The sequence below is a fragment of the Peromyscus leucopus genome, chromosome 1 (assembly GCF_004664715.2).
Source record: "Peromyscus leucopus breed LL Stock chromosome 1, UCI_PerLeu_2.1, whole genome shotgun sequence".
Taxonomy (NCBI): Eukaryota; Metazoa; Chordata; class Mammalia; order Rodentia; family Cricetidae; genus Peromyscus; species Peromyscus leucopus.
The window spans coordinates 128,144,808-128,171,383 of NC_051063.1; the positions used below are offsets into that span (position 1 = coordinate 128,144,808).

The 26,576-nt window shown below is 39.7% G+C and overlaps 1 protein-coding gene across 1 annotated transcript in view; it reads left to right on the forward strand.

Annotated features, from left to right (window-relative positions):
* Oca2 (OCA2 melanosomal transmembrane protein) overlaps positions 1 to 26,576 on the forward strand; it is a 279,134-nt gene that overhangs the window by 125,661 nt on the left and 126,897 nt on the right. Inside the window, exon 19 of the mRNA XM_028894677.2 lies at positions 10,685 to 10,812. Coding sequence (XP_028750510.1) covers positions 10,685 to 10,812 — 128 coding nt within the window. The remainder of the gene's footprint in view (positions 1 to 10,684; positions 10,813 to 26,576) is intronic.

The window sequence follows — 26,576 nt, forward strand, 5'->3', positions numbered from 1 at the left end:
CTTCTGAGATGAGCTTCTCCTGCATTCACTCTCCACAGCCTTCCCTGCTGTAGATTGTGTCAAAAGTTGGCTCCACGGTGTGGGGGCACCAGGTTTGTGTGTTCATTCATTCACTGAGGGGCAGCCCACTCTCAGCAACTGTGAATAAGAGCTGGGCCCAAATGGCAACAAACTTAAGGATTTGTGCGAATTTAAATTTTCATTCTTGGCTATTTATCTAGAGGGTGAGACCTTTAGTTATATGTGTATATACACATTTGGCCATAAGAAAAATTGCTGGAGTTTTACAGAGAGGCTGTTATTTTTGCATTCTCACAGCATGAACACAGCCTCACTGGCATCAGGCAGGATGGACTCCCTCTCTTAGGGCTTGTCTGATGTACACGAGGCGTCTCTTAGTGTCTTTCTGTCTCTGAGCAGTTTATTTGTTGTCTTTGAGGGAGTATTTTTAATGACAAGCAATCTATTTGATTTGTCTTAAGCATCAGAGAGGAATGTGGGGATGATTATGGGCTGCCAGCAGAGGTCAGATGAGGACAGTCTTTGAGTGGTGCACCTGATAGACGCTGCTCCACATGGGCAAACCTGCTGGTCCCTCAGTTGTCATGCATTTTTCTCTTTTCCTGGCAATTCTTCAATCAGCTTATAAATCTGCTTCAGATACACACAAGGAAAAAGCTGTTTGGAGCTTCAGATTCCCAGGTGAAGAGTCTAATCAGTGTAGGCAGTGTTACTTCCCTAACACTGGAAATACCAGCCAGGAGGCAGGGCCACATGATAACACATGGCTGTAATGTCTAAGGGCATAATTTTTAGGGGGAGGGGGCCATTCTAGCTGGACAAACATTCTGCAAACCTCCTAATATATTTGTTAGTCCCTCTAGTGTCTGCCTGGTATCATTATCTCTTGGTATCTTTGAGAGATGATTCCAACATTCCCCAGGGATCTAAAACCTTTGGATGCTCAAGTTCCTTAATTAAAATGGCATATGTTTGTATATAGCTTAAGTACCTCCTCCTCTGGGCTTTAACTTACCTCTAGATGATTTCTGTTCCTCCTCCTGCTATTCCTCCTCTTCCTTGTCCTCATTCAGCTGCTATAGTATTTGGGATCGAACTTAGGTCCTCACAGATGGTAGGCAAGTTTTCTACTGTATCCCCAGCCACTCCATTTGAAATTATTTTGATACAGGTCCTCACCAAGTTATTCCCGGTTGGCCTTAAGTTCACTGTAGTTCACACTAGCTTTGAAGGTTTCCTTCTCCAGGCTCAGCCTCCCAAGTATCTGGTAGTTCACAGTTCTACCATCAGGCTTTGCTGATGATGTACCTCTTGTAGTACAAAAGTTTTCGATTTTGAGGAGGCTCGATTTACCTCTTTGAATACTGTGATCTTGGCATTACATCTACCTATTGCTTACTCACACACAGGTCATGAGGATGTATGCCTGTCTCTTTTAGTTTTAAACTTTTAGCTCTTCAGTTTTGTTCATTAAACCATTGCCTTTGTTGAACCATTGCAAGAAGAGAACTGTTTTCTTCATCAGAAGCACTGTAACTATGAGCATGGTCTTTATGGTATAGAACTTTATTCACATGTTTATTTCTTCTTGGATCAGTGTCAGTGGCTTGCATGTTTTAGGAGTGTGGTAGCTTCGTATGGGTTAACAGAACTGAAGATTTAGTTATTATCGGGGTAGGTTAATCTGCATTTCATGTGGGTTAACATGAAATTCAGTTATCTGAGTGGGTTAATCTGCATTTTATGTGGGTTAACATGAAATTCAGTTATCTGAGTAGGTTAATCTGCATTTCATGTGGGTTAACATGAAATTCAGTTATCTGAGTAGGTTAATCTGCATTTCATGTGGGTTAACATGAAATTCAGTTATCTGAGTAGGTTAATCTGCATTTCATGTGGGTTAACATGAAATTCAGTTATTGGAGTAGGTTAATCTGCATTTTATGTGGGTTAACATGAAATTCAGTTATCTGAGTGGGTTAATTTGCATTTCATGGCCAGTTGATGCATCTGTTACTTTTCTCATCACTGTTACAGAATATCTGTCAGAAGCAATTTAATGGGTGAATGATTTACTCTGAGTCAAACTAGAAGGTTACAGTCCCCATGTTTGGGAGGGGCATGGCCCATGTTGGCACTGTCCATGGTGGTGGAGTACCTTACAGAATGGCTTGTTCATATCTCAGCAGACAAGGAAAGAGACAGCTTGGCCTAGAAGTAGAGTCTCCCTACAACCTAAAGGGCCCATGCTAGACAGGCTCCATACTTAACTGGCTCTATAACCTCCCCAAACATGACCACCAGCTGGGGACCAATTGTTGAACACATGCATCTGTTGGGGATAATTTTTCATTCAAACAATAATCATTTAGCTAAATATTTGTCAATTTTATTTATCTTTTTGTTGTTGTTGTTTTTGTTTTTTCAAGACAGGGTTTCTCTGTATAGTTTTGGTGCTTTTCCTGGAACTTGCACTGTAGCCCAGGCTGGCCTCGAACTCATGGAGATCCACCTGCCTCTGCCTCCCAAGTGCTGGGATTAAAGGCGTGCACCACCACCACCGCCCCGGCTTTATTTATCTTTTCAAAGAGCCAGTCTTGGCTTCATTGATGTCTCCATTGCTTTGTGTATTTTCTTTTTCTTTAATTTCCAACACAACCTTTACCATTTTCTTTCTTATGCTTATTTTGGATTTACAGTGCTTTGTTATTAGTTTCTTAGCACCAAAGTTTAAGTGATTGCACTGAGGTTTTTTGGAGCAGGCTGTTTTATGTGATTATTGCCTTATGTGTTTTCAACAATGTTGCTCTACTGCATTTCCATTTCTATTATTTCAAGGAATTTTAAATTTTACTTTTGAGCTAAAAAAAAATCCTGTTAAAGAATTTATGGAGCATGATGCTTCACTTGCACATATTTTTGTATTTCCCAAATTCCAAATTTTCTTTCATCATTAACTTCTGAATTTCACTCCAGTGTAGATATCTAATTTATTGTGATTTCAATACTCATAAGTTTATTAGTATTTATTTATGGAATAATTTTTTAGAGAATTTTTCATATGGACACAAGAGATTTTGTGTTGACTTGTGTGAAGAAGTGTGCCGACACCCAGTAGGTCTAGTTTTCTCCTTTTCTGATTCAAAGTCTCTCTGTTCCTGTTCATCTGTCAGCATTTTGTCCATTACTGAAATGAGGGTATTGAAGTTTCCAAATATTCCTGAATTATCTGTTCAGTTACTTCATCTTATGCTTTATGTACTAGAAAGCTTTGTGTTAGAGGCATTTACAGACTTGTAATATTTTCTTGGTGGATTTCCTCCTTTGCCAGCATATAATACATTCTTCAGAGCAAGTTTCTTTCATCTTGAAGTCTTTCTTACCTGGCATCAGCAGTCAATACAATATTTACTTACTTACTCTTACTAATCTACATTCAGTCTTACATCTCTGAGAGTTGAGTCCATGCATAGTGCATGCTCAGCAAGTACTCTGTCACTGAGCTGCATCTTGAGCCCTTGTGTTTCAGGGGTAGGCACTAAGGGACTCAACCTGGCCTCAAACACATTCTGAAGCCCAGGCTGGTTTTGAACTCATGATCCTTCTGCCTCAGCATCCTAATTGCCAGGATTATAGATGTGTGCTATCACATGTGGCTCATGGCTTTATTTTGTGTCTTTTTCCTTCATTTTATTTCCCATTTAGCTGTGTACAGCATATACTTGAATCATTCATGTGCTAGTATCTGCCTTTTGTTTAGAGTAGTTAATATTTTTATATTCAATGTGATTACTGAGATGACAGAGATTAATCTGTACTTCACTATTAACTTTTGTCTGGAGTATCTACAAACACCATGGCCAGCAGAGTGTCAGTCCACGTGAGGCAAGAAGGAAATATGGTTCAACATGACTCAGTAGCCAGTTTGATTCAAATTTTGAGAATCTGGCATCAGGTAGTTTATTTCAGGCATAGTTAAGCACAACACAATATGGAAACAAGTTTCCTAGTAGTAATGAACTCAATTCTGTGTGTATAACAAAGCTTAAGACATGATTACATAAAAATTTGTAAAGTATAAGTGACATCTTCCATAAAGATAAGGCTCAAGGTAAGCAGCTCATGATAAGGATTTGGAAGAGGACAGCACTATAGACTGAAATAAATGTAAGAGTCTGGAGGAGTCAGGTGTGGCCTGGCCATACAGATAGCGCAGAGGTTACCTGGCTATTAACCACATCTATTCCCAGCCTTCTGGCTGGAAAACATGTCACACAACCCCCCCTCTTTCTGTGTGATTTTAAAAAATTTAATTAATTAATTTTTCATTCCAACCACAGTTTCCCCTCCTCCCACCTCCCTTTCCCTTCTGCCCCATCTCAATCTACTCCTTTGTTTCTATTCACAAAGGGACAGGCCTCCCATGGGTATCAATATACCATAGCCTATCAAATTGCAGTAAGACTAAGCACCTCCCCTTGTATTTAGGCAATTCAGTATGAGGAATAGGTTCCCAAGAGTCAGCCAAAGTGTTAGAGACAGTCCCTATTCCCATTATTAGGATTCCCACAAGTAGAGCAAGCTACACTACTGTCACATGTATGTAGAGGGCCTATGTCGGTCCCATGCTGGATCCCTAGTTGTTGGTTCAGACTCTGTAAGTTCTTATGAGCAGGCTAGTTGTTTCTGTGGGTTTTCTTGTGATGTCCTTGATCCCTCTGGCTCCTATAATCCTTCTTCCCTGTCTTCTACAGGATTCTTTGAGCGTTGTGGGTCTCTGCATCTGTTTCCACCAGTTACTGGATGAAGGCTCTTTGATGACAGTTGGGGTAGTCACTCATCTAATCACTGGAAATGGCCAATTCAGACTATGTATCCACTATTGTTAGGAGCCTTAGCTGGGGTCATCATTATAGATTCATGGGAATTTCCCTTGCATCAGGTTTCTAACCCTGAAATGCCTTTCCCCTTTCCAGACATATCTTTCAATACTCTCCCCTCTATACACCACCCCCAACCTGATCCCTCAAGTTTCCATGCCCACCCACCCCTAGTCCAACCAGAAGATCTCTTCTATTTTCCTTTCCCAGGGAGATCCATGTATCTCCAACTTGGGTCCTCCTTGTTACCTTTTTTCTGTGGATTTTCTTGTTACCTATTGTCTGTGGATTGTAGCATGGTTATCCTTTACTTTACATCTAATATCCACTTATGAATGAATATATACTGTGTTTGTGTTTCTGGGTCTGGGTTACCTCACTCAGGATGATTTCTTCTAGTTCCACATCTCCCTTTGAAGAGACAACCCTGCATGGTTAGCATTCCTGGTTTCCCTGGTACTTTCTTATGAGCATAAGAGCCCTGTGTCTCCTACAAATTGTGTGTGTATCTTACATTGTTTTGTCTTTTTATTCTTCCATTTCTTATTTTTGTGTAAGATGCTTCCAAAGTGATTTTAGTTCCATATCACTTTATTTTATGAGTAATTTTCTTAATAACTGTCATGGTTGTTGCAAGAAACACATTAACTTAAAACAGTCTAGTTGAGATCAATGCCAATTTAATTTTGATTGTATAAAAAATTTTCTTTTTTATAGATTTCTCATCTCTTTGTCTTTCATGCTATTATGGTTACAATTTTTTTTTTTTTTTTGGTTTTTCGAGACAGGGTTTCTCTGTGTAGCTTTGCGCTTTTCCTGGGACTCACTTGGTAGTCCAGGCTGGCCTCGAACTCACAGAGATCCGCCTGGCTCTGTCTCCCAAGTGCTGGGATTAAAGGCATGCGCCACCACCGCCCAGCTTGGTTACAAAACTTTTAATCTTTAGATATTTTATGTTCACTGTTTTTCAATTATTGCTTTGTGATGTTCGTGTTTTAAATAATTTGAAAGGTACAAAGATTATACTTATATTGTTTTTGTTTATTTACATAAATGCTCCCATAAGTGCTATTTATTCATATGGCTGGAGTAACTTTCACAAATGTTTTTCATTTAAGACTCAAGGACTTCTTTTAGTATTTCCTAGTTTTTGTTTAATATAGGAATCCTGTATTGTCTTTCATTTTGACAGTTTGGTTGTGTATGGAATTCTTGATTGAGTCTTCTTCTTCAGCACTTTGACTCTATGGTCCCAGTGCCTTCCAGCATTAGTACCATGTGATTGCCAATTTTGTTGAGTTCATGGTCAGTTGCTTTTCACTGGCTCAAAACTTTCTCATTGTGTCTCTCGCGTCTCTCAGCAGTTTTACCATGATGTATCTGAGTGTGTTTCTCTTGGAATATGTCCGTATTGGACTTAATTGAATTTTTTTGATGTTGAGATTATTTTTTTTCATTACATTTGAGAAGTCTTGCCCATTGTGTTTTCAAATATTCTTTCTGTCCTTCTCCTTTTGCCTTTCTTTCTAGAATCCTTATGATTCATATATTGGTCTGCTTTAGGGTGTCCCAGAACCTCTGATGTTAATGATTTCTACTTACTAATCTCCTTCCTAAGATCAGAACTTGTTCTTATCAGTGTTCAGCTTACCCTTTGCATTACTAAAAGCTTTAAAAAACTTCCAGATTTCCAAAACCCTCACCATAATTTTATTTCTTTTAAGGGAGAATTGACTTTTGGAGTTCTTATTTGATATTCATATTGACATTCTTTCCTAGCTGAATTTCGATACATTTGTAATTATGGAAATATGTTCTGCCACTGTCAATAAAGACTTTTTGATTAATATTTTTCTTACAATATATTTTGATCACATTCTTCTCTCCTACCTCCTCCCAGATCCTCCCCACCTCTCTACTCTCCAATTTCACGTTCTTCTCCTCTCTTTCAAAAACCAAAAACAAACAAACAAAAAATGTAAATCAAACCCAAAAAAACAAAATAGACAAAAAACCCAATTAGACAAAAAATTAAAAAAAAAAAAAACAAAATGTGCATAAAAATACATGAAATTTAATTTTGTTTTGGCCAACTCATGGGCGTGAGGCCTGCCCTGGGATGTAGTTGATATTCCAGTGATACTCTATTGGAGGAAACTGATTTTCCCTTTCCATGAATTTTCAATTGCAAAAAGCTTCTTGGTTAGGGAGGAGACTTTTTGTTCACTCTCCAATAAAGACTTCCTTTTGAGGGAAGCTGTTTCTGTCCATTGCTGATTGCTGATTTGCACATTTCTCCTTGGAGACTATTGAGATCTCTGAGAACCTGGGGAGTTTTGGTTGTTAGAGTAACTTCAATGATCTGGCTAACCTGCACTTGTTGGCCATCATACGAACACTGAGATATGAAGTTAAGAAGGCTGGCTCCTCTCCTCTGGTTTATTCAGACCTTTGACAGGAACCCACAGGTACATTTTGCAAGGTTGGCCATGTTTCAGCTACAACTCTCCAAACACTACTACTTCCTGGTCTCCTTTCATTTGCTCTACTGTGTTTTGAGTAATGTAACCAGTTTCATATGTTGAGCACACACAAGTCAGTGATTTGAGAGTGGAGCAAAGAATTTAATGGACCATCCACTTTTCATTTTTCATTTCCAATAGCTTGTATCACATAAGTTTGCAAAACACCAAGACAGCTGACTTTTTGAAAGTGATTTTGATAGACAACCTATAAGTTTTCAGCCACAGACTTTTTAAAGAAAAGTACATTTAAACAAAGATATCTGTGAGTTATCAGTAGAATAATAAGGTATGTTTTAAGGCCATTATTAAAACTCTCAATTCAAGTGGTTACTATTTATTAATACTATTTTCTCTTTGGCAATTAACCTCGACAATCTAAGTTATATCAAACATATTAATATTGTTTTTTTTTGTGTGTGTGTGTAAAACTAAATGAAGGTGGTTCATATCTACAGGCTTGTTAGAAATATTGGGACTAGGGATTTTTCCTAATACTCTGAGTATCTCTGCTTTGGAGTCATCATGTTAGAAGCAGTAAGGTCTGTATTGTGGGATATTTGTACACTGTGTGAAGGTGTATTGTTGTGATTGGTGTAATAAAAAGCTAAATGGCCAATAGCTAGGCAGGAGGTATAGGTGGGATTTCCACAGAGAAAAAGAAAGAGGAGGAGGAATTGAGACTGTGGGAGAAGCCAGGAGACACAGAGAGGGAACAGGAGGTGAAAAATGGAAGAGAGGTAGCATTACCTGATAGAACATGGATTAATATAAATGGGTTAATTTAAGTTATAAGAGCTAGTTAGGAACAATTCTAAGCTATTGGCCAAGCTTTCATAATTAGTAATAATTAATTATGATAAATAACAATAAATGAATAAATAATAAATTAATTAATAAGTCTCCATGTAATTATTTGGGAGCTGTTAGTGAGACAGAAAGCAACTTGTTATAGGTCTGTCAACTATTTCATTTGTTGTGTGTGGTCATGTTTCAAGTTCTTAATATTTATAACTTTAGCAAGAATTTTGAAATTTTGTGAGATTTGATCATTTCAGATGCTTTCCAAATGCTTCCTTGTGGAAACTGTACTCTGTTGTCAGTAAATGACACAGCTCAATGTAACAAAACTCAGCAACATAGCTTTTTTTTTTTTTTTTACTCTTTACACAATATTGCTTAATTGCTATGCATTGCATTTTTTCCCTGAGGCCAGATGCTTTGAGATAGAATAGGTTATTTTGGGTGAAACACTGGTCCTACCGTCTCAAGAAATCTAACACAATAAAGAGTTTTTCTTGTACTCGGTTTAGTGCTGATCAGTAAAGGTCCCTTTGGATAGGGAAACAACATTTTTTGATTCCATCATATCACAGACAGTTTCTAAGTCATCTTGGCAGGGAGGAAATGGTGGCTGGAGCTGAAAGCTACTCTGGGTGCTGGTTAGGAATGTGGATCTTGTTTGCTCACAGCTCAGTGAATAGGTTGATCTTGTGACGTCATCTAAGTGCAAAGGACTGAGAAAACTTCCAGTAGGAAGAACAACAGGCGTGAGGAGCTATAATGGTATACTTACTGATGTGAATAATGCAGCTAATTTCCTATGTTGAGCATACACAGGCCAGTGATTTGGGAGTGGAGTAAAAATTTAATGGCCCATACACCTTTCACTTTTTATTTCTGATAGCTTGTATCACATAGATTTGCACAAACATGTAACAAGTCTCTGTCCTGCCAGCCAGCTCCCAAATAATGACATGGAGACTTCTTATTAATTATGAAAGCTCAGCCTATATCTTAGGCTTATTTCTAACTAGTTCTTATAACTTAAATTAACATGTTTCTATTAGTCCATGTTTTGCTTTGTGGCTTTTTTTTTCATTCTTATGTCCAACTTCCTCCATGTCTCACTGACATCTCCCTTTTGTGCCTAGGTTCATTTTGAGAGTCTCTCCTTTTCCTGGAAGTCCTACCTATCTCTCCTGCCTAGAAATTGGGAATTCAGCTTTTTATTACACTAATCACAGCAATATATCTTCACACAATGTACAAATATCCCACAACACAAACACTAAGACAACTGACCTTTTGAAAGTGATTTTGATAGACAGCATGCAGCTTTTCAGCCATAGATTTTTAAAGAAAAGTCCATCTAAACAAAGATTTCTATGAGTTATCAGTAAAATAGTAAAGTATGTTTTAAGACAATTATTAAATCTCTCAAATCAAGTGGTTGCTATTTATTAATGCTCTTTTCTCTTTGGCAAATGAGCACTTACACAAAGCATGCTCTGAAATATTCCCAATGGTCTTGTGTGATATGATTTGTGAGCTGCCTTGCCACAATGCTCAGCCATCAAGAGTGACTAGAACTTGCCCGGATGTTGGTCAGCATAAAAACAGTCAATGAAAAATGTGTCTTCTTTGACATTCAGGGATATTCCTAATGACTCTGTGCCCTCTAAAGGCGGCTGCATTTTTCAAGTCTAGCCTGATTTGTTCCCCTATTTCAAGGCTCTGTTCACATTGAGGGAAGTCACTGTAATCATTCTGTGAATACTTATATCATATTCATCGGTAATACCCAAACACTAGAAACCATTGGGATGTCCTTAATGGGTAAATGGGATGTATATCACGGCATAGCCAGATAATGGCGTACCACTGACTGGTGAAAAACTTGACATTTGACTCACATAATATAAGGGAAGAACCTTAAAGTAATTGTGCTAAGTGCTGCTTTTCTGACAAGATTGTCTGTCCACTGAGAAGTAATTAGAAAAAAAATATGTGCCACTAGATCAGTTGGGAATGCGAGGGCCAGAGAGTATCTTCAAAGTAGGACATTGTGTAATATACATGAGGTTTTGGGTTTGATTTGTAGCATTGAGAGGAAGGAGGAAGAGAGAGAGGAGAATACAGCCCTACATTTATAGAGAATACAGAGAATGTAAACTGCTCTATAGAGATAAGAGATGCACGTTTTATTGGGAGTGTATGTGCTCAGTGACAGAAGGATCTGGAATGGGACAGTGCATGGATGGGCATGAGTTCTGGGGTGATGAATATGCCCATTATCTCGATTGTGGTATTGGTTCATGAATATATACATAAGCTAAAATAGGAATTTTACTTTTAAATGTACACAGTTTTCAATACAGCAGTTGTTTCCAATGCAAAATAAACCATTCAGAAGATAAAACATCCGCTGGTGCGCTGGCAGTCGATACTTTACAGGATGAATTTTTGCTTGTTTTACAGGATGGATTGCGATTCTGGGTGCCATCTGGTTGCTAATTTTAGCTGACACTCATGACTTTGAGATCATTGTACACAGAGTAGAATGGGTGACTCTCCTCTTCTTTGCGGCACTCTTTGTACTGATGGAGGTAAGACTGTGGAACTCTGGCTGTGCGAACTTCCACTTGATTTTGGGTTTCCAGAGTGAAGCCTAAGGCTTCGAGTCTTTGTGCATCTTCACTGAATGGAAAATGATGGAGGTTAATGTTAAGGTGACCAGTGTATTTGATCTCAGTCATTTGAATGTTTCTCATAAAAACCCATTAATTTGGTTGCTGTTTATTTTCTTTTTCCTCAGCTGTTTTTGTAACATGTGAATTTATTTTAATTTAATTTGTTAATAAAATATAGCATTTGCTCAAAATTAAGACTGGAGAAAAACGGCTTGCTAGAGCAAGTTCATTGGGCAAAAGGAACTGACTTAGGCTGCACAATGTTGAGTGAGTACTGTGTTTGATTGTGATTGTTACCAAAAATATTCACAATATGTATTTTAATCTTGAGACATTGTTTATAAATGTGTGCCTTCCTCAAACAGAGAGGAAGAAAAAATAACTAACAAAAATACTACTCACCAAAGGGTTTCCGCCTAAGCACTGGTTCATTGTATCCCTCATGTTTAACCTGCATTGTGCTTTCACTTTCTAAGGCAGAATTATTTCCCAAATTTCTAAGTAATGGCTTATTTGACTCCTGGAAATATGTTTTTGATTTTTTAAAATTATTTTAAAGGTTAGCATACAAAGTAGTGGCTTTTATTATGACAATTTCATGCACACATCATACTTATTTCTTAGTGATCCCCCTTCTGCCACACCCGCCTGTTTTCTCTGCTCCACTTTCACTTGACTGTTTCCATCTCCCAAACAGTTCTCCTTCTGCTTTCATGTCCGACGTATTCTTCTATTAGGCTCTCCCTTCCCACCCTTCCTCAGTTCCTGACGATCTCCTATTTTCACTTATGGTCCCTCATCTACACTCATGACTCCCCATACACACATACATGAACAATTAAATCTAGATTCCACATATGAGATAAAACATGCAACAGTTGTCTTTCTGAGTCTGACTTAAGATGGTTTTGTAATGGTCTCCAGGCCCATCCGTTTTCCTGCATATGGGATCTCATATTATTTTACAGCTAAAAACTTTTATTTTGTGTCTGTGATTATATATCCATTATGTGAATCTCTATGTGTATGTGTGTATGAGCACACACACACACACATCTGTTTATGGACATCTAGGCTGATTCACTGTCTTAGGTGGAGTCCCTGTGAATGGTGCCGGAGTAAACACCAATGTGCATGTATATCTGTGGTATGTTAGCTTAGAATTCTTCAGGTACGTATCCAGGAATGGTATACCTGCGTTGTATGGTAGTTCTATTTTGAGTTTATTGAAGAATATTTCCCAAGTCCCATAGAAGCTACATAAGTTTATATTCCTACCAACATTATATAAGGTTCCTCTTTCCCTTACCACTTTTATCAGATATTGGAGAATTTCATGTGTTTTGATCCTATGCACTCTCCCTTCCCCAACTTCACTTACCACTTTAACTTTGTGTCCCCCCCCCACCTTTTTTTTCCTTATTGGCTAATTGGTGCTACCCAAACATTCTTTGATGTGTGGTCTTTCACTGGAGCATGGTTGACTTACCAGGGGCTACATTCTTAGAGAAAACTGCACATTCCATTCCAACAGATAATAATTGCCAATACCACCTCAAAAATCTGGGATTTAATTTGGCTTGTGCTTCCACAGGTCTAGTGCACGGTGTCACAACTGCTGTGAGTTAATATGTGGAGTTTCCCTGCCTTGTCTAGCAGACACTGTTTCCTGTAGTCATCCATAACCTCTTAGACTCTTTGTACCTCCTCTTCTTCAATGGTTCCTGAACCTTGGGGTGAGGGATGCAGTATAGTATTTCTTTAGGGATGGAGTTCTGCTGTCTCTTATTCTCTGCACCTGTGTTAATCACCATCTACTGAAGATAGAAGCTTCTCTGATAATGGTTTTGATTTGCATTGATCTCATGGAATAATGATAAGTCTCAGGAGTCAGTTTAATACTATGCTCCATTGTGCAGAATAATAGTAGTAAATTATGGCCTGTGACCCATGACCTATCTAACCATATGCTCTTAGCCTGATAATGGTGCTGGCTATGGATTTCATCTTGTGGAGCTGAACTTAAATCTAAGCAGAAAGTGATTGGTTACTCCCATAATATTCATGCCACTATTTCCCAGTGGGCATGTCTTGCCCAGGTTGTTATTATGGTAGTTCATAGGGTTCACACTTTGTTAAGATGATTACTTACATCCCCTTGTATCATGCTTAGCATCTTTCATCACTATGAAAGCTAGTCAGTAGTGATGAAGCTTCCAGACCAATTTGAGTTTGATTCCTCATGTACTCAAGAATGTGGTGTCTTTGGCAATAGGGTCTTCCTGTCAAGTTATTGAGGGTAACCAGGAGCATTGACAATAGCCTATAATGTTTAGGGGTCTTTGATACCTCACTAGCCAACAACTCCTAAAGAGGTAACCCATTCCCAGTACTGGGTCTTTTATTTGTTAGCTTCTGGTGTCTGATAGGAACATTGTTGCTCCATTATGGGGAAACTCCATTTTAATCCTTGTTATGTATGTGTATAGATGTATTTTAGAAGCTTCTAAGTAGTAGGTTTCCATATTAGTTTTCTCAAGTCTTTGGTTTTTTTTTTTGTTTGCTTGTTTTTTTTTTTTTTTTTCCTGAGACACAGTTTCTCTGTGTAGCTTGGATGCCTTTCCTGGAACTCACTCTGTAGTTCAGGCTGGCCTTGAACTCACAAAGATCCGCCTGCCTCTGCCTCTTGTGCTGGGATTAAAGGCGTGTGCCACCACTGCCCGATGTCTTTGGTTTTTTTTTCCCCTCTATTCCCTCTATTCTCCCTCACCCACCACAATCTGTCCCTTCCTATTTCTTGTCTCTTTTAACGCATTATACCAGTGCATTCTATCTTCCCTCCCTTGAAAGCCCTTCCCCACAGGCCATTTTTAATTTCTATATCTCTATGGGTATTCCAAATAAAACACACACATCTAATCAAAGCTAACATCTACAATTGAACAAAAACATTTGAATTTTGTCTGTCTGGATCTCAGTTACCTCATTCAGAATGACTGTTTCTAGCTCTATCCATCTACCTTCTAATTTCATAATTTTATTTTTTCCTAATAGCTGAGTTTCAATGTTAAACTGCCCATTGTCCAAATATGCCATATTTTCATTGTTCATTCATCAGATCGTGGGTATCTAGACTGTTTCCATTTCTTGGCTTTTGTGAGCACATCAGTAAACATGGATGAGCAAGTATCTTTGTAATAGCATATAGAGTCCTTTGGGTACATGCCCAAGAGCGGTATATATGAATCATGTGGTAGATCTAAGTTTAGCTTTTTGACAAACTTCCAACTGATTTCCACAGTGGTTACACAGTTTAAATTTCCGCCAGTGGGGAATAAGTCTTCCCTTTATCCCATATCCATGCTAGCATTTGTTGTAATTTTTTCTTGATGATGGCAATTCCGACTGTGGTCAAATAGCATCTCAAAGAAGTTTTATTTTCGTGTTCTGATGCTCAATAAGTTGAAGTTTTTTTCCCAGGTATTTATTGGCCATTTGTAACTCCTTTGAGAACTGCCTTTTGAGTTTACTGGCTTATTTATTGATTGAATAATTTATTATTTTGATGCTTAATATTTGAAGCTATTTATATATTGCAAATATTAACTGCCTGTCTCATATGTAGTTAGCCAAGCTTCCCCCCCTCCCCCGCCATTATGTATGCTGTCTCCTCACTTTGGTGATCATAATTTTTCTGTGCAGAAGCCTTTTAATTTTGTATAATTCTTTTCTTCAATTCTTGGGGTTATTTTTCTCTGCTATTGGAAACCTTTTGGAAAAGTCTTTGCTTGTGCCTGTACCTAGAACTATTTTTGTGCTATCCTCAGCAGTATCAGATTCTCAGGTCTTTCATCAAGGGTTTGGAGTCATTCCGAATTGATTTTGTACAGGATGAGAAAGACAGTTTTAATTCCCTCCTCTACATGTGGACATTCAATGTTCCCTGAAGTATTTGCTGAAGAGGCTGTTTTTTCTCCTTTTATGTTTTTGGAACCTTCGTTAGGAGGCTATAGCTGTGTGAGTTTACTTCTGGGCACAGTGCTTTATCCCATTGGTCTACATGTCTGTTTTTGTGCTAGTACAGTACAATTTTTGCTATTATGGTTCTATAATACAATTTGTAATCAAGTATTATGATGTCTCCAGCCCTATTCTTCCTGCTTCATCATGCTTTGGTTACTTGGAGTCTTTTGTCTCCCATGTGAAATTTAAGATTTTTTTCCATTCTATTGTTAATATTTTGATGGGGATTGTATTGAACCTGTAGATTACTTTTAATGATATGACCATTTTTACAATGTGAAACCTGCCAATCTATAAACATGAAAATTCTTTGCATCATCTAGCAGGTGTATTTAACCTTGTTACATTGGAACATAAAACCATTCACAAAGTATACACTCAAGAACTGAACAATAGAGTTATAAACCAACCAACCAACCAACCAACCAACCAACCAACCAACCAACCAACCATCTCATAATATTTTAAGTAATTTATGATTTTATGTTAGGCTGCGTTCATTATTATTTTTTGCCATATACATTTCTAGGCCATGGCTGAACACATTTGATTCTGTCTTAAAATTTTCATTGAAGATGTCTTCACATTCTTTGTAGGTTATTATTATTATTATTATTATTATTATTATTATTATTATTTTAACTTTTATTGATTCTTTGTGGATTCTGAGCCCACTCATCTCCCCATCCCCTCTCATCTGCCCTCTGTCCTTGTAACCCTCACCAAAACAAAACCAAATTTAAAAGAAAAACCAAAAACCAAGTAAAATGAAGAAACAAAACAGAGAGAGAGAGAGAGAGAGAGAGAGAGAGAGAGAGAGAGAGAGAGAGAGAGAGAATCTTGTTGTGGAAGTTGTAGTGTGGCCTGCCGAGTCACATAATCTTTAGTCCATTCATCTTTACTTGTAAGTGCCCATTGCCACAAGTCATTGGTCAGCTTCTGCTATGATAATTGGCTCTCACGGGGGCTCCTCTTAGATAGCTTCTTGTTGTCCTGTGTCACGGGGATCCTGCTGTTTTGGATCTGTACCTTTATCCTCTGCTCCAACAGTTCATAGATGAGGTGGATATTGGGGTGGGACAATTTATAGTCCTGTTTTTGGGCCTGGGTGGTAGCTGGGTTGGTCAGCTTGCTGGCTTTCCCTCATGGTCACTACCTGGGTGAGCTCTCTATCACTTCTTTGCCTAGCCCACCCAGTGCCGCCTGAAGCAAGGAGCGGAGCCATTTCTTCTACTCTCAGGTCCTCAGATCCAGGTCACCCACACTCAAATCACCAGGGCCAGCTCTACTGTGTCACTCAGGCGAGGGACAGGACCTTCTCTTCCAATAGCTGTAGAAGCGATGGGGGCAGGGGAGTCAACTCTCCTGTTCTCATTCACCTCCGCCCTCCACAACAGAGTCGCTTTAGTGTGCTCCCTAGGCAGGGTGCAGGGCCTGTTCTCCTGTGCTGCAGCTGGTGAGGGGCAAGGCTAGTTCTCTCACTCTCCTGACCCCAGGGCCAGCTCTCTTGCCTGCCACAGGTAGCAAGTTGTGGGGAGGGGAGGGCTTCTTTCTCTCACCTGCGCCCCTGCAGAGTAGATGAGGCTGCGGGCAGGGTCAGCTCTGTTGCTCTCAGGACGGAAGGGCTGGCTCACCTGCACCCTGACAACAGGGTCAGCTCTAGAGTGCTCCCCAGATGGGGTGCAAGGCCCACTTTCTTGTGTGCTGCAACCAGTATTACTGTCTTTTGAAGATACATTGAACATGATTTATTTCTGATTCTCTATATGAGTTAATTTTGGTATATAGAAAAGATACTAATTTTTTTGTTGTTTTTGTTTTTCGAGACAGGGTTTCTCTGTGTAGCTTTGTGCCTTTCCTGGAACTCACTCTGTAGCCCAGGCTGGCCTCCAACTCACAAAGATCTGCCTGTCTCTACCTTCCAAGTGCTGGGATTAATAGGCGTGCGCCACCACCACCCGGCTGAAAACTACTAATTTTGTAAGTTTATTTTATATCCTGCTACTTTTCTAAGTGTTTTTAGTTTAACCACATTTTTATGTTTAACCATATCTAAGAGTTTTCTAGCAGAAGTATCAGGATCTTTTAATTATAGGTTCATTTCTTCGACAATATGGATAATTTTAATTTTTCATTTCCTATTTATATTCTTTTTTATTTCTCTCACTTTTCTTATCATTATAGTGAAGACTTCAAACAGCATATTGATAGGAGTGAAGAGATGGGTTATTTTTCATTTCAGAGTTTAGAAGACATGGTCTACTGTACAGAACACTAAAAAACAAACCAAACCAAAAACAAACAAACAAAAAGCCCCCCCCCCAACTCCAAACAACCCAAAGAATTAAAACAACAAAAAGTGGGCCTGAGATCCAAACAGACACTTCTCAAAATGAAAACACACACACACACACACACACACACACACACACACACACAAAGGATTGCTAAAAAATACTTCAATAAGTGTTCATCAACCTTATTGGGAAATGCAAAGATCAGTTAAACAACCAACAGCAAATACTGGAGAGGATATGGGGAAAAGGGAACTGTTATTCATTATTGGTGTGATTTCACTGGTTCAGCCACTCCTGGAAACCAATGTGGAGATTTTAAAAACAACTAAAAAATACATCTACCATATGACCCAGCTATATCACCACTTGGCATATACCCAAAAACCATATGTACTTACAGGTATTTGCTCAGCTATGTTTATTACAGCTCTATTCACAATAGCTAAATCATGAAAACAACCTAAATGCCCTTCAACCAATGAATGGATAATGAAAGTTTGGTGCATATACACTATGAATACCATTCAGCTGTAAAGATAAATAAGATCATAAAATTTACAGACAAATATATCTAGAAAAAGTCATATTGTGTGAAGTACCCAAGTCCCAGAAAGACTCATGTTACATGTTCTAGCTCTTCTGAGTTTCCTAAACTCAAATCTTCAGATTGTATATATAATAACTGCAGAAACCAGAAAAGTAAAAAGATGTGTGTGTGCACGTACGTGCGTGCGTGCGTGCGTGCGTGCTCGTGCGTGCGCACATATATGTGTGTGTGTGTGTGTGTGTGTGTGTGTGTGTGTGTGTGTGTCCGTGTCCAGATCTGTGTGGCAGCAGCATCTAGAGCGTCTGGGGGTAGAAGTAGAGATCTTTTGATTTTTTTTTTCTTTTTTTTGCTCAACTCTCCTGGAGTGAGGAATGCAATACAGATCTAGAAACTGAGGAAGGCCAGTGGTCTCTGCCTCCTAGAACTGTGCCCTGTCTTCATACCTCCATTAGGCTAAGCCTGTGGTAGGGGGATAGGAAATTGGTTGTGGTTCAAATGCCAGTACTCTCATGAAGATTTAAGAGATGCCTTTGTTACATACATCCATAGGACAACTTCTAGAGACATTAATGTCTTAAAAATAACTTCATTGTCATGACTGTTTTGTTCCACTGTGTTCATTCTGAAGCCAAGCTCTCCACATCCCTTCCTTCTGTGCCTGTTGATTTTCTTGTCCCCCATGCTCAAAGACTGGTGATTTCGAAGAGGGAATCATTCCTAAGCAATCACTTCAGCAGCTAGTTTTTCTTCGAGAGGTGTTTATGAGTTTAATCATGTCAACTCTGATATAAGAAAGTCCTCTGTAGTGTGGTGGTTTGAATAATAATTGCCCCCATAGGTTCATATACTTGAATGCTTGATCACCAGGGAGAGTGGAACTGTTTGAAAAGATTACAAGGATTAGGTGTCACCTTGTTGGAGTAGGTGTGGCCTTGGTGGGAGTGTGTTACTGGGGATGCGCTTTGAGCTTTCCAAAGCCCATGCTAGACCTAGTCTCTGTCTGTCTGTCTGTCTGTCTGTCTCTCCCTCTCTCTCTGTCTCTCTCTCTCTACCTGTGGATCAGGATATAGTTCTGAGCTACTTCTCCAGCACTACATCTGCCTGTCACCACACTCTCTGCCATGATGATAATGGACTAAGCCTCTGAAACTGTAAGCAAGCTCAAATTAAATGCTTTTTTTTAAAAAAAAAAAAAAAAAGAGTTTCCTTGGTCAGGGTGTCTCTGCACAGCAAGAGAACAGCGACTAAGAAATGTAGTAAAGCAAGCCCAGTCACCAAGAGTGTTTAAAATGGACCTGGAATATTTCAAAGATTCAATGGTCTTTCTGGGGCATTTTCCCCCATGTGGGGGTAGTATATACAGTTTTTTTTTTTTTTGGTATGGGTAAGTTTTCCAAATTGCCATTTACTTCCATATTTCTTTAATTGCAATACCCAGAGCTTTGTCAGATTAGAAGCAGATGAGATCCCCTGAAACTGGATTGTGCCTGCTTTACCCACAATGCCTACCACCCCTCGTCCAATTGTGAGTGTGAAAGCCGTGATGGTTCTGTGAGAAGAGCTGTGTGGCATTTGCTTTCTTGGGTGTTTAGTGTGGATTGTTTTAGATTTTTTAAATCCTTTTCCCCCTGCACATCTTCTTTATAGCTTTATGGTATTTAATAACCTACAATTGATTTTTAAATATTTTTCTCCTTTGTCTGTGCCAGCCTAGTAATACTGGAGCCAAACTGAGCACAGTCGCTTAGTTGCCTTGCCATGAAGGAAAGGCTGTAATGTCTCAATTTCTTCTCATTTATATTCATTACTGTACTGCAGCATCCCAAGGAATCAGGCAGCTCCTGCACAGAAGCACGGGATGAGAGAAGGTGTCTTTGATGTCTATCCAGTAGTGTAGATACAGGTAGAACTGATTATCTTCATATTAAGAAGTCAGGATGTAATTTTGCAAAATTTAGTTAGATAGTTGTTTTCAGACTTTTCTATCCATAATAAGAACACAAAATATTTTCCCTTAGGGGGAAAACACTAAGTGATTTAATCTGTGGCTGAAATTAATCTTAAAAAAAAACAACAAAACAAACAACAACAGTTCAGCAAAGATTCTGTTTTCTCTTAATTACAGAGAATTCTGAACAGCTGTTGGTCAGCTATTAGTCAAGAGACAATTCTGGTACAGAAGCCAATAGGATGGTTCTCTAACTGTAGATTTGGAAAGCACTTTTGCCTCAGTTTCCTTATTGTGACTCAAGGCCCATCAGAATATTTTAGTCTATTTGTTGATATTCAGTCTTCTGAATTCTTTTATCATCAGCAGGAACTGAGTTTATTATTACAGCATTAAAAAATCTGACTAAACATTGTATGGAATATCATTTTCCAGAAATTTCAGTGATTCTTCAGCTTGAGTAGGCAAACACATGGGAACTGAGGCTCAAACAAGCGTATACCCAGTGTCACCTTGAGGAAGCCAGTCCTGATACTTCCAGTCCAGCACAGGGTGGGGTGGGGGAGCCCAACGCTCACTCTGATGGCATCCTACCACCAGACAATGTTTACTGGGCTGAGGATTTTCACAGGTAACTGAAAATGGCCTACAGTGCTTTTCCTATACTGTGAAGGATGACTGAGTTCCCTGTCCAGAGCTCTGGCTCCAAATCCCCATTCAAACTGACTCTTCAATCCCTTTCTATATTTTGGGGGTTCTCTACCCTTTCCTGCCTTTTAAACTGGAGTTCTCTAGAGCATATTTTAGAGCTAATCACCATGTGTCCTCTGCTTGCAGCTTGGAAACTCTGAAGCACAGAGGGTCAGAAGGACTCTGACTAACCCTTTTGAACATGTTTGCATCCACAAAACCATGTGCACTGATGCTTACCCAAGTCCACTTGCAATGTTGGCTGAATGGTGATCTTCTGTTTTACTGGTTCTTTTGGCAGTTATTTACTGAATTCATCTGAAATGAGGAGCTGTTAGTCCTTCTCCTTAACTTGTTTGTGCCATTTATTTATTTATTTATTTAATTTTATTTTTTTTTATTTTTTTTTTTATTTTTGGTTTCTCGAGACAGGGTTTTTCTGTGTAGCTTTGCACCCTGTCCTGGATCTTGAGCTGTAGACCAGGCTGGCCTTGAACTCACAGAGATCCACCTGGCCTGCCTCCCCAGGGCAGGGATTACAAGCCACCACTGCCAGGGGGTCATTTGGTTTTTGCTGTGCTCTGAGTCTGCACCACCACCTGTTTTGTGGTTCTATTGTTCTACTTTTGGCCATGTGGGCAGTTTTGAGGTTCTTTTGACATCTTAATCAGTTTTCAGGCTTTTCCTTATTTTCTGGCCACAACACAGCATTCCTGATGCATTTTGAGTTTTACCTTCACTCTTCCTGGAGTCTGCTGCTCTTAACTCCTGTTACTGGAGAATGTGGTGCTCCGGAGGTGGGGGCTGGACAATGGGTACTAGAGCTGCAACATGGCTGTTGTGTAGATGTAACCAACCGTCTTATTAAATAAGAAACACAGAACCAATGTAAAAGAGAAAGCCAAGATGTCAGAGCTCAGAGCTAAAATCTCACCCTTCTTTCTGCAGTGGTCCTAGCTCTCCGAAAGAGAGCTACTTCCTGTGTGTACGTCTTTTCATAGTCTTTTTTGTTCTGCCTTCTCATTGGTTGTAAACCCAAACATGTGACTGCCTCGTCACTGTCTGTATGTACAGCCCCCCAAGTCTTAAAGGCATATATCTCCAATGCTGGCTGTATCCCTGAACACACAGAGATCTACCTAGTTCTTCTACCAAGTGCTGGGATTAAAGGTGTGTGCCACCACCGACATACTCTTGCTATGGCTCTAATAGCTCTGACCCCCAGGCAACTTTATTTATTAACATACAATCAAAATCACATTTCAGTACAATTAGAATACCACCACACTGTTGCTGATTTCCCGCTCTCTCATAAATATGGCCAGATGTTTTCAAACCATCCTAGCACACAACCCTTTGTCCATGTGAATTTCTGTGACAGTCTCTCTCTGAGTGCGTTGAGCCTGATGGGGCGCATTGTTGGTTTTTTTGGGCGCTCTTACCCTGCAAGGAAATGTCACGAAACACGACAAAATCCACTAACAAGAGTTTTATTAAGATAAGGGAGAGGGACAGATGTGCACAGGCCTGTGAAAAGACATGTGAGTGAAGTGGGCCCGGGAATCACGGCGCCAGCTTATAAAGGCTGGGCCACGCCTACACACACAGGTCCATGTGTCTATTCCACACATGTGCGTAGATCACGTGGTTGAGCTGCGTACTTTACACAATCACGCAAAACCATGGGGTCCTGGTCATACAGATGTTTTGACCTGGAAATGACTAGGCAGAAGTGACTAGGTCCTGCCAGGCATGTGTGACCATGCCCAACCGTGGGGGTGTGTTGTGAATCCATATCATCTCAGACTCTTGTTTTTTTTTTTTTTTTTTTTTTTTTTTTTAAATGGCGGATGAGTGGGTATGGGGCATCGTTTCTTTCAAAGATGGCTTCCGGCTGACTGGTGAATGTTGGTTGGCTCTTGGGGGGGATAGGGAGGGGAGCTTCTAAAGTCCTGGGATGATGGTGGGCTGTCCTCCTTTGCTCTGGAGCTGTCCATCCTTTGTGGTGTGGCTATGGAAACTTTTGTCTGATAAGATACTGGTGACATAGAAAAAGCTTAGAGAGAAAAGAATCATTATTATTTTATATTTTGGAGTTGACATTTTCTGAGGTAGAACGGGCCTGTCCAGATGGAGACATGTTTAAAAAGTGACTGTGAGAGAATTAGTGATTATTACGGTGTTTTAGTACTCTGCTTAATTTTTTACCTGAGACAAGCTTTATTGGAGGTAGTTTATTTGAGGCACCTGTTCCCTTCACTCATGGCCCCTCAGATTTCAGGCCATCACCACAGGTCTGCCTCTGGCTGCCCTCATTACGTCATGTGCTCACTTACTAGCATAGTCCTCCAGTGACCGCAGGACTGCCAGTTCACGCTCCTGTATACAACAGAACCATCACCCCAGTCAAAACTCGGTTGTACAGGATTTTGTTTTCCAACATTTCTTAGGATAGTGACCTTCTCTGTGTTTTTCATTGTGGACTTGTTATGTGTTTGTAATGCTGGTTGAGGATTTGTGAAGTAAAGCCATACAAAATAGCCACAAAGACAATCACTTCTTCCTCATGAGTACTACCCTGTTCACTTTCTTTCATCTTTTTAACTTTTTTCATGCCTTTTTGTAAATGGCTCATATAACTAGTTTCTAGTTTATTCCTCTTGTGTTTCTTGTACAAGTAATTAGACACTGATGTTTTATAAAATTCTCCTTTTTATTACATGAAAGGAAATATGAAGTGTACAACTTTTCTCATTTTACCTTTCAAAACCGTAACAGTCTTGGAAATCAGTTCTAGTCGGTTCACAGAATTCTTAACTATTTCAAAGCTCTGTGTACGCAACATAGTGAATATGCCATCAAACCTCCCTCTTTTATGGAGGCATTTAGGTTGCTTCAAGGCTTTATAAGCCAGAAGTATTGCTCTGTATGGTGATATTTTATTTGTGCTGAAATGTGATTGTATTTGTATGTTAATAAAGTTGCCTGGGGGTCAGAGCTAATAGCAAGTCATAGCAGAAGTCTGGCAGTGGTAGCACACGCCCTTAATCCGATCATGTGGCAGTCAGAGTCTGTGTGTTCAAGGACATAGCCAGCATGGAAACACATGCCTTTAATCTCAATACTAACCATAGAGACCTGGAGGTCTGTATAGACAGGCAGTAACAAGGAGGTCATGTGGTTGGGCTTACAACCAGTGAGAAGGCCGAACAGAAAGTCAATAAAAAGACAGACACACAGGAAGTAGGTCTCTTTCTGAGGGGAAGGACGGCAGCGGCAGTGGATGGTAAGAAGGTGGTCTCAGTCTTGGCTACTGCTTTCTGATCTCTGGGCTTTTAACTCTGCATTTGGCTCTGTGTTTCTTATTTAATAAGACCATTTAGAATTACATCTACAGCTCTGATCACATTTCCTTTCAAGTTTTCTTATTTTTAAATTAATTGTGTGTCTGTGTCTGTGTAGGTATAGACCCATGAGTGCAGGTGTCAGTGTTGGACAGAGGCATTGGATCCTCTGGAGCTGCAGTGACAGGCAATTGTGAGATGCTGTAGAAGGTACTGGACACAGAACTCAGGTTCTCTGCAAGAGCAGGAAGCGCTCTTAATCACGGAGCCATCTCCAGCCCCTCGGCTTGCATTTCCTCAGTGAGTGAAATGACATCTTTTTCCTGATGGAAAGCTGTTTTCACACCTTTTTTGTGATGTGCATTCATATCAAATTCTCCATTTTTCTTTTCTTCCTGAGAGGATCTTGCTTCCTCTCCTAGGCTGGCTTAGAACTAGAAATCTTGCTGCCTCAGCCTCCACATATTGCAGCCTCCACAAATGTGACCACCACACCACACCTGTCTTGTTTTCCATTTTCTATTGAGTTTTGTTGCACGATTGTAAAAGTTCTTCACTTACTAAGGAGCAGAGCTTCTTCGCTGTGATGCATGCTGCGACTCTCTTCTCCCACTTGGACAGTTGTGTTGTGACTTTGCAAAGTGCTTGTCATTTGTTTTTGTTATGCAAATTTCAGATCCCTTTATTTATCAAATTCATGAATTATGCATGTGGACTTTTGTTTGTATTTAGCAATATTTTATGGACGCCCAGGCTAAAAAGGAAATTATCCATTGCTTAGATGTCATTATTTTTACTGGTAATGCTCTGACTCATTTGGAATTCTTGTTCTGCTTGGATCCAATTTTATTTCATGTCCAAATGAGTTCCTCATTGTCTCAGTAGCACTCACTAAACAGGACAGTTTTATTGGGAGATCTAGATGCCACTTCTATGTGTACTGACTTTCCAGATAGGAGTAACCTGTGATCTATGTGTCCCGTGGTCTACTTATCTACTCATGTACTGTACAAAGCTGTGTGAAAATTTTGGTTTGCTTTTAATGTTTGGTGGGCTTAATTATTCCATAGTTTTTCTTTTTCAGTACATACTTTTGCATTTTTTTGGTATCAACTTACCTAACTCAACAAAATGGTTTGCATATATTCTTGGTTAAGATTACATCAAATTTAGAAATTAATATAAAGGAACTGATGTTGTGCCCAGATCGTAAGCCCCAGAGAGACCACCAAGGACGAGCATACCAGAATGCAAAAGCAAGGTTTATCTGTTACAAGTCATGACAGGGAACTCAACTCAAGCCATCTCAAGTGAGGCAGAGAAGAGTTATTCTTTCTTGGGGAAGTTAGTTTTTATAGGCAAAACCCATAAAATTTCTTAGAGGGGAGGAGGTTAGTACGGGTCCATCCTTGATTGGTCCAGTTTTTCCCGGGCCTGGACTTTATCTTATTCTAGCTTATCTGTTTGCCCTGTCAGGAGTTTTACAACTTCTCTCCGGGGTCTGGTCATGTTATCTCTGGAGAGGGGCATCTCGTGTTAATTGGTTACCATCAGACATCCTGACTCTGTTCTTTTGTTCCTAGGGCTGGCGCCATCATTTCTGGGGACTTGAAACTGGCCTGGGTCTATCTATATTGAGATATCTTTGTCTAAGGCCCCTTTTTGAGACAATAGAGTGAGGGTCTTGTTGTGCCTAGATCACGTCCCCAAAGCCACCACTGGAGACTTTAGGTACAGAATGCAAAAGTAAGGTGTTTTCTAAGTTTACAAGCCTCTAGGGAGGCTCTTCCAAATCTCTCACTCACAGCAGGAGGTTGGAAGGAGCGCTCCCCTTTCTTTGTGAGGCTAGTTCTTAAAGGCACAGACCATATAATTTATTTTAACACGCCTCCCTTTTTAGTCTTTTGGTCGAATATCCAGTGTTTTCCAAAGTCCCTGTAGCAGATACAGCCACCTGGGGAAAAGGGGTCTAAGTTCTTATCTACACTTAGGAATCCTGGTTTAAGCTTCTCTTTGTCTGTAGGGGATAGAGTGGGGGGTTTTACTGAGGTATCACAGAACTACTGTGTATTTGTTTTTTCATCCAATCTAAGAACAGAATGAGTCTTTTTGTCTATGCTCAAGTCCACGTTGATGTCTTTCAAGAATGTTTTAAAATTATGTTATATAACTTTTGTAGATGTTTTGTTCAATGTATTCTAAAACACAAATCTTTGTTTATATCGTGCACATTATTCTTTACCAACATATTTACTTAGTTTACTGTGTGAAGACCCTCATGTGTTTCTGTTACACTAGAATGGAACCTAGGCCCTCACACTGCTAGTCAAGTACTCTATTACTCAGCTCTCAGCTAGAATACCAATTTTTGAAGTTAGATTGTATATTAGTTACTTTTCTTGTTAGTGTGACCAAACATTTGGTAAGAAGCAACAAACTTCCAGTGACATTAAGCAGAGTAAACATGCCCTTTTGAAAAAGGAGTAACAAGGGAATTTTTACTCTTGTAACAAGTAGCAAGGCGAGAATGGACCAAAGCAAGACTGAGATCCCACAAGGCAAACACAAACCCTGCAGCTCTGTGTTCTGTATTGGCTCTTGGTGGCAGTATCTGGGTTCCAATCAGCTTGTGTAGTCCTGAACCTCCCTTTCTATTGCCTGTGGTGGATGTGCCCCACCCCCTTCTCTCTCCATCTTGCTCCAGTTGGTACCTGTAGCTTTTCTCAGCTTGTGTCCTGTGTTTCTCACCTCTATGATATCCTGTGGTATCTGGTACAACTTATGCTTCACCTTCACAGCTTCACACACAGCCTCCTCTGGAACTCATGGAG